Here is a 9,157-nt window from a genome sequence, read left to right on the forward strand (position 1 = left end):
CCACAACAGGAAGGATGGAGAGAGAAGACGGTACTTCCATCATACAGAATGATGCTAATATGCTGCAGGCATTATTGATGAATTCAAGCTCAAAGAAGCTAATCTGGTCTGCTGGTGATTTATATGTAGTTAGCAGGAGAGGTTTGCATATAGGGTTAGTATATTTATTATGTCTAATGTGTCAAAACAAGATTGTGAAGCTGCACTTGAGCACAGCTGCACATGATCCTCCACACAGGCGATATCTCATTATATTGACTTGCGTTTCTAAGAAACCACTACATGGCAAAAATGCTACAGTATCAAAGGACCAACAAACATGGGAACCAATAAATCCTTTTCAGCTATCACTATGAAATTAGAGAACTCTATACACTCTGAAGTGGGTGATCTTGAAGATCATTCTGAGCTCCTGCGTGGATTTCAAGGACCTCTGCATCTCCAATCCTCTCTGCAAAAGAATACTCAAGTCTTGAGTGTCACACAAAGCTAGTGATTTGACGTTAACCATAGGTCCATGTGTTCTATAGAAAAAAATGAATGAAAGTATTTACAATTGTTTACTGTGAATGTTCTGGTTTCCTTCTATAGTTGTTTTGAAAATGGATATTTTTTGGCATACAATTTGAAGAAAATAAACCCTTTCATACCGAATTACCTTTCACAGGAGAGGTAAAAAAAATCATATACAGAACAATACTGTATATGGAGAGAATGTGGATCGATGTGAATTTCACATTGACACCGCAATTAAACTAGAGTATTTGCTTTACAAAGCATATTAGTCCACAGCCTTTGTGAAAAAAGAAAACTTATCAAAGATGCCCAATCATGAAGGATGAGCTGAACTACATTCACTGGAGGAGAAAAAGAATACGTTCATGACTTCTAGAACCTCTTGCTGTGCTATCAAAAAGACTGCTCAAAAAGACAAAAAGAGTATACAATAGGTTGATGTACACCGTTTCATAGAAGGGCAAGAGCTGTTATTTAATCCTGGGATGCACTGATGGTGGTTTAGCTTAAGTGAAATCTGGAGGTTTATGAGAGGACACCAGCCAAAGACTCCAGCAGGCAGGAGAGAAAAGAATAAAAGTTATCGTACAATAATCAACAACAAACTAAAACACATTTAGAGTGAGAAAAGTAGGGCACAATTTCGTTACCTGGTTTGTTGTTGCTGAAGGCTCGCATCTCTTTGTATGAGCTGTGGAATAAATAAGCACGAAACACGCTGAGCTTAAAACATTTTCGAACACAAGAATCAGATAACAATGTGTATAATCCTCCAGACCTCGTTCCCTGTGGTGTTCTCCACTGATCAAACGATGGACCATACAGAGACGGAGATGCACCAGGATGAAAAGCCTCGGGCCGATAATTGCCCCAGACGTTCACACCATCCATAGCTTGCTTAATCATTCCCATGACCAGGTCTTTCTCTGAGGGTACATCGTATAATACTAGTAAAAGAGCTTAGTGGCTCTTCTCATCAGCAGAGCAATTATACCTTCCGTCAGTGGGTAATTCAAATAATTACTGATAAATAGAAATGAGAGATACTGATCATTTCTAGAAATGTTTTACGAGTTAAAGCAACATCTGTTGCACTGTGCATAAAGTGAACTAATTATCTATGTTAAATGAAGCATTTTACCTCTTTGTCCAGCAAGCAGAAGCCACTGCTGGACCGTAGACAGCGAATCTGTCTGCAGGATCTGACAAAGATGCTCAAACACCTGAAAAGAAAACTGGGATTATCACAACATTATCTGGCAAACCACATCAATTTATATTCAAGGAACTGTGCTGAGGGCTATATTCCAACAGCCTTCGGCAAAAGCTATGAAAATGATTATCTATAATCTTGGAAATGTTTATTTTCTTTTCAAATGCCGCTAGTCCTTCTACTCCTTCAACCCCACACATTTTCAAAGTGTGGAAGAGCTGAGCATCAGTGGAGGAGTATTTCACCATGAGTTCTTGATCATGAAAGGCCTGAGGATATATCAGGCGTTGGGAATTGGCTCTGCGTTGGTAAGACTTTGTGGATGGAGGAACGATTCTCCCTGTTTCAGCTGAATATTGAGTCTTTCGGCGGACAAATTCTTCCTCCGGTCGGACCTGGAATTGTATTGAACAAAATAAGTACAGCAACTTCACTTGAAAATATGTTTCAGTTTAACCTTTTATAAGTTAGGAATGTATGAACCAGAAACATTAACAACACACAATTAACAACGCTAGACAAAACCGGAAACATTTGATTGGCGGAGGTTGTTGTGGGACCTGGGAAATAGTGCAACCTCTGAGACTCAATCTGGGTCAAAAAAGCATCATTCAGAAGTAACCATCCAGAAGAGGATGAATGCATGTAGTGTGCATAAATGCTGATATTTCTTATGCTGTGTTCACACTAAACGCAGGTAAACTTTTTCCACAGCACGATTACATAAAAAGTCAATACAAAGACGGGAGTAGGCACAAAGAGAAGCAAATGACGCTACATATTCGCAGTTGAAACATTTCTAAACCAAAAATGTGTTTCAAGTAGTAAAACAGTTGCTAAGGATGACATGTACGGTGCCGTTAAGTAACCCTAGACATACATTAGATTGCAGGATACAGCAATATACATACATCTTTTCTGTCCTTTTGTGCTTGAGGAGATAAACTGACTTTTGCCGCGAGGTCTTTAAGTTCATCCCTCCAGGCTTCTGAAAATTGTGCCGCTGACGAAAGAGGATAAATGACTTCCGTTATTCTGATGGTCAATTTCATTCTCTGAAGGCAGAGCTTTCCCAAGAAGTAATAAGACATTGTAGGGGCCATGTGTAACATTAAACATACCTGATTTATTTTTGTTACTACTCACTCCATAAATATTCTCAGGGAGACGAAATTCTAAGGATGGATTAGTTGCTTTCCGGAGGACGTGACTCTTGAGAAGTGGATGAGGAAACAATGATGAGGTGACGAACCAATCATCCCTCACCATGCAGACGGGCCGACCATTTAGTCCTGTGGGGAAAGAGAGGCACAATATTCACGGTTCACACAAACACAGAAGGTGAAGCACTTCAACAGTGTGGGACAATCAAAGTGAAATGCCCTGAAGAAATAAAACCTGTACAGAGTCAACGATGATGACTTTATGAGAATCTCAGGGAAGAGAACAACTTCTCTAATGCAGTCGTCTCTTTCATGGACCGTATTAGTATTCCAGGTGTGGCATACAGCTGCTCATTCACAATGTTTTGTAAAGAGGTGGCATTCGGAGCTTAAAGTTACGGTTACGGACACAAATGAGGAAGGCTCGGGAAGAGTAGTGAAGAGTGACAGAAAAAGGCACCACAGAATAAGAAGTTATTCCAAAGTGGCAGCCCGACATCCTATAGCAGTATGACAGAGGTTAACAATACATTTTTCGTCGACATGAAACTGCAATGCTATTGTTTTCAATATTTGCTGAAAATACATTGACACATCATTCAGCAACATTTTTAGAGCCTTATGACTGATGGCAGCATCAGTGTTGTTATTATTACTCTTCGGTTTCGGCACACAGCTGGCCATGCTTGATAATGGCTAAACAACAGCCTGACAATGGCGGTACGCTGATTGGCTAATTTTTAGTCCCCCAATGGCGCCAATTGGCTCGATCAATATTCAATCAAGAAACCGCTGTATCATAAAACGAGAGCTAAAAGGGAACAGCAGAGTTGGATGAAAATTCTGTCAATACGAGTGACTCCACGGATTAGTGCAGCTTTAATAACAATAGCTTCTAAATGGAAGCAAGAATCACTAATAGGTGACAGAAAAAATGCCACATTAGGCAATCTTTCAACCCGCAAGTAGATCAGTATTATATGAGATGTATAGATGATGGAATTTCATGAATATGAATTGCTCCCAACAATGGTGAAGTTACAGTATACCAAACAGAAAGCTTACACAGTCATTATTTACTGAAGCCAAATACAATTAAATATATACAGGTTCTGACGTCTACTGACGTCTGTACTCCACAGATGAATGAGAAAACATTTAATTTAGGGAAGTGTATGGTGAGGCATGATTAAAATTCAATTTGCTGTTCATAAAGCACATGAATTTATTCTGCCGCATGCTCACCTTGAATATGTTTGACCCGGTTGGGATGAGGGTTGTGCCGTGAGAAGAATGATTGATGACTCAAGGCACCAAAGCGTGGACTGCTTTTCGTCAGCATCTTGGGGAAGTCAGGGCTGTATTGCACCTGATTAGTTTGACTGCTCTCTCTTGTTTTTCCACGGGAGGCTGGACTCTGTGCCATCATCAACATATCTTGGAATGGCAGTTGAAAGTTTTGTTTAAAATCTGAAGGAGTGAAAGAAAAACTCCAAAGTACTGTACTGTTATGAAGTGAAGTGATAGAAATATCGACAGGCGCTTGTGATTGCCAATTTGTGAAGACGCATGCCAAAAACCAAAACCTAACAAGAAGCAAGAGAGGCAGCACTCAAATTTGATTTACTCCAAAAATATTTTAGCATTTCAAATTTGACCAAGAAATGTTTGTTTTGTGTTCTACCGAGAAGAAATATATGAAATCTATTGGAATATAAGGTTGAAGAACCACTTTACCTCCGAAAACCTCCTCCAGCTCAAATCCGTCAGTACTTAATGTGCTGTGTGGCTTTTGTTGCTAAGAAACCCTTACAAACAAGAAACAATGACATGTGTGCACAATGAGTGACCTTCATTCAGTGTGGATGTCACATGCAGAGACACAAACAATGGTATGATATTTAATTATATAGAACTGAAGCCTGAAGTAGTTATTTTGATTGCTGAGAAATAAAAAAATTAAGTTGAATGACGTCGAAATGAACAGTTACATTTATACTTAACCACAATATGTATTAATTCCCCAGTTTGCTGCAGCAAATAGTGTGGCCTGTGAGTGTGAATAGTAATGTTAAGACCCTCTGACTCTTAGGATTAAAAGGATCCTGCTGCCTCTACAGATGTTTCTTAACATTTTTCAAGGAACAACAAGATAGTGCCTGATATGTACACACTATTTATTTAATAATGAATGATAATGATTGTTGTGGGGGTTAATCTTGTCTATACACTCACTTTATTGTTGTTTTTGTGTCTTTACTACAAAGAGCTCTGTGTTTTACTGTCTTATCTTTGACTGATGTTCAATTCTATTGTCGGTTTAGCAGAACATAAACTGTTAATAGAAATATATAGAGATGTTGTTTTACCATAAAACAGTTGGAGCATGATTTTCAGCTCTGAATAGTGTCTGCAGGCAGTCCTTTCAGGAAGTGACGGAGAAAAATGGATTTGTAAAGTGAGGGGGATCAGGGTCAACCAGGTGTGAAAGCAGTTAGTGACATTAGGTTCAAACCAGATGTTGGACCGACTGTTAAAGAAGAATTGGTAGGGACAGTTCACAACAATGGATCACTTGAGCTAAAGGACGTTTTATTAACGTTAGTCAGCAGCAATGTTTGAATCAAACTGGATAAACGTAGACATGGGTTCAGAGCTCCTCCACATCTGCTGGGAAATCTTCTGCATTATTGTTCATTCCCTGGTTCATTTTATGAAAATGATATTCATGAGCCGGCAGTGAAAAAAGGAAGAAAAAACTAAAACATTTTGTTTGCTATATCCATGCACAAATAGAAATGTAAAGACGGCTGTGAGGAGTGAATCTCTGGAGTCTTACAGCGACGTTAACGAGCAATTAGTTGAGAATTGTTTGTCAGAAACAGTTACAAATAAAATACACTGTCTCATTATGTATGAAAACTGTCTCAGCCTTGAGATATATATATATATATATATACTGTATATAATCAGGTGTGTAAACCAACATTGACAAACACAATCTTGATGGAGCTTTCAACAGCAGCTTTATGCCGTCATTATGAGCCACTGTGAGTCTCGCAAGCTCACTTTTTTGTAGCCGACCACAGGTAGACTGTACAGTAGTGGGGTACAAAAAGCTTTATTCCCTGCTAAATTTGTTATTACTAGGGCACCTGAGTTACTTCTCACAACTACACATTATCCTGTTGTAATGAAAAGATGTACTTTATTGTGAAATTTGTCTTGGGCTTCAAGCCGCTGCATCAACTTGCCAGCGTCACAATCCACATGCAGGCATAGAACATGGATCATACATACACTCATGCATGAACATCTTTTTGTCACAAAGAACCTTATTCATGGGTACAGTGTGAACGCTTATTGTGGTCACCAATTGACTTTAGGTCGAATATATCATTTCCTCAGTTTTCCTCACCTTCACAATAAGGTGGTGAGCATCACACCAGTCCACAAAGTGTTTGATTTCAGAGTGAAAAAGTGGTGTGTCTTGATCTTGGTGTAGTGAACCAAGAATGGTGGTGTCATTTGAGGATTTCACAATGTCATTTTGGGGGAGTGTTGCTCACACTTCACTAATGTGAACAGAACTGGGGAGCTAACACACCCTTGGAGGGCACCTGTGCTAAAAGATTTAGGGTCAGATATTGCTTTATTTATCTTTACATGCTGGACTCTGTTAGTTAGGAATGTAATAATAAAATAATTTACATTCATGTTCTTTTCACTGCATTAGTAACTTGTACTGGTTGGTGTAGGCACCTACAAAGCATTCGGTGGAACTGGGGCGAATTCTGCCACAGCCCAGTATTCCTACAGCAATTACTTTCATATAAGAAGTTGAAACACTTTCGCAGAATTCCCTGTCTTGCAATAGGGTTGTTACATCCAGGTGAAGCTTATTACTGCAGTTGAGGAAAAGTGGCATTGTGTGTCATGGAGCGTTCCTGTTCGCAGATCTCCACAGGCCAACAGTAGAGTTCACAGCGACAAACACTGCGAGCACTTAGAGAACTGCAACTTCTTATTCTCTGGATAATGCGCTGAAAATACAAAGGCTGATGCCTCATTTGCATGTTCAAAACCGTCTTTCCCATGTATGTATTGCTATAGGTCTCAGCCTTTATTAGTCAACTGGAATTTAGCAAACAAATGCTAAATGTTTCTCTGTTAACTATCTCCGCCAGGAGAATCATGATTGCGGTGTCTCACAGATTTTCAAAAGACCTTTTATTGCCAGTGTTATGCTCTTTGAGGCCAGAGACACAGCTATTCTGTGCCTTTTCATTGGGCATCAAAATCCCGTTTACAAGCGTATTGTCGAAAGAATAGACTTACAGTGTATGCTTATATCTTAACACTTCGAGTCGCAGTTATGCCCTCGACACGCGCCTGCACAGAGCCGGTAGAGCCATCTGCATAGATTCAAATGAGAGCGTATCTTTTTTTGTGAGACATGCGAGTAAAAAATATATCTTATACATCTGCGGTTAGTCAATTGTGGGTTGTTGCAGTTCCTTTCTCTACTTGTTCTACATCTTTCCTGTATGCTACTGAGTCTCTGCTCTTTTCTTTACTTATCTAGTGTCTTTTCTTCTCTTTTCTGCATAGCATCTACTGAAACTATTTGCCTGTTTAGGGTCTTCAATGTCAGTGTCTGATACCCTCTTATCATTCTGTGCTGCAGTACATGTAGTTCTAGATGAAAGCAAAACCAGTTATGGGTACGGTAGAGTCATCAGATCAAACATGTTTATTAATAATTAGTTATCTAGAAACCTGAAATTATCTCTTATTCCAACATATTAAAATGTCGGGTGTAATTGTTGTCGGCTGTAATTGCTGTCGCGAGCTTTGTGGCTTAGACCAGGTTTAAACAAAGATAAAATAAATGTCTCTCAACTTTATTGGCAATTGTAACAGTGTCTTCCATAAAATCCTCGACATTATGCTTTTCAAAATTTAAATCAAGCATCTTTTCAGCTCGTCTCACCATCAAAGAGCAGTGAGTTGACACAGTGATGAGTCTTAATTTGAGTGGTCCTGAACGCATTAGAAGCAATAATTGTGTGTCTTTATCCTGCTTATAATGATAAGAGGAGCGGAGAGGTGAGCTTGGGTTATCTCATGCTGGTCTTGGCCTTTTTCCAGTTTGGTCCAGTAGAAGTCCTTTCACAAAATCAACTTCAGTATGTCATCGTCCTCAGCTCCTTCTTTCACGTTGAATATGCTGATTGAGTTTGGTCATGATTTGCTCTCTAAGAAGTCCATCTTATTGCCCACGTCTTTCCGATTTCTCAGCAGATGGTTTATTATCTCTTTCTTCCAACATGCATAACCTCTCCTCCGCCGCCCACCTATTCCCGGGTGTTGTGCTCTTGTTTAAGCTTGTTTAAGGCTTCTTTCGTTTCAGTTCTCAAGTCTTTCCTGAGGTTTTTCCCATTTTTCCGTAATGTCGTCCATAAATCTTTGGAGCAGTTGTTCCATCGTCTCTTGGTTTGTTTTTGGTTTCAGACTTCTCTTTTCCAATTTGTTCGATGGCTCTTCTCCAAATTCATAAACTTCTGCAGCCAATCGTTTAGTAATGTTGGCATAGGATTTTACCCTATTTATGCTATTATCTTTTTCCTCATACTGCCATCACCCACGTGCTTCAGAAAGAAGCCCTTATCCTTTGATTGCCTCCCAGTGTGAGAAAGGGCCTTTTTTACTCCTTCTGGCGAGCTTCAAGAATGTCTTCTGAGCTCCTTAACATCCTGTTAAAGTAAAAAGAAAATGATAGATGTATTGATTGCAGCAGCATTTAGACCAGTTGGCTCTTTCTGGGTAAAGAAAATTCACTGGGAACTTATTTAGGGCATGCAAAAGGTTATGCCCAGTATACTTATGTCCCTTTGGAGCCTTTGTAATGTTTGCATTTAAATGCTTTCATGGGCAAAGGCTGCAGTATGTTTGCTGTGTAAGATTGCATATTTTTCAGCTTAGACCTTTAGATCACTTTCATATCTTGGTAATTTCATCACTTTCAGGATTCATGATAAAAACCCTGTTTTCATGCTTTAATCTAGATACCACCAAACCACTTAAAGTTTGTTTTTTATCTCCCTTTGTGCTCACATTTGTCCTTGGTTATTTTAATATTTTCAGTGGACCGACTCACACCAAAGGTTACAATCTACATCTGTTGCTTTATTTGATCTAACACCAAGCTCTTTGGAGAACGTGGTAGATGTCTCTTTTTTCTTTTCGACTCCTTCACCCACCC

General features: G+C 39.3%; 1 protein-coding gene across 1 annotated transcript; it reads right to left on the reverse strand.

Annotated features, from left to right (window-relative positions):
• Positions 1 to 246: 246 nt before the first annotated feature.
• Positions 247 to 4,654, reverse strand: tbata (thymus, brain and testes associated). The gene is made up of 9 exons (XM_031842253.1): positions 4,630 to 4,654; positions 4,138 to 4,329; positions 2,851 to 3,021; positions 2,641 to 2,732; positions 1,975 to 2,124; positions 1,658 to 1,739; positions 1,295 to 1,442; positions 1,167 to 1,207; positions 247 to 451 (listed from the first exon to the last, which is right to left on the reverse strand). The coding sequence occupies exons 2-9, from the start codon at positions 4,325 to 4,327 to the stop codon at positions 369 to 371; spliced, it is 957 nt and encodes a 318-aa protein (XP_031698113.1). The 5' UTR covers positions 4,328 to 4,329; positions 4,630 to 4,654; the 3' UTR covers positions 247 to 368.
• Positions 4,655 to 9,157: the final 4,503 nt, after the last annotated feature.

Source organism: Anarrhichthys ocellatus, unplaced genomic scaffold (genome assembly GCF_004355925.1).
Source record: "Anarrhichthys ocellatus isolate YVR2014 unplaced genomic scaffold, GSC_Weel_1.0 scaffold4, whole genome shotgun sequence".
NCBI classification, from domain to species: Eukaryota; Metazoa; Chordata; class Actinopteri; order Perciformes; family Anarhichadidae; genus Anarrhichthys; species Anarrhichthys ocellatus.

Excerpts from the sequence above, each read along its gene's own strand:
- tbata (XM_031842253.1), bottom strand. The coding sequence starts at position 4,327 with ATGTTGATGATGGCACAGAGTCCAGCCTCCCGTGGAAAAACAAGAGAG. Across the intron at positions 1,208-1,294 it reads AGAACACCACAGGGAACGAG|CTCATACAAAGAGATGCGAG; the intron begins GTCTGGAGGATT and ends TTTATTCCACAG. Across the intron at positions 452-1,166 it reads CTTCAGCAACAACAAACCAG|AGAGGATTGGAGATGCAGAG; the intron begins GTAACGAAATTG and ends ATTCTTTTGCAG.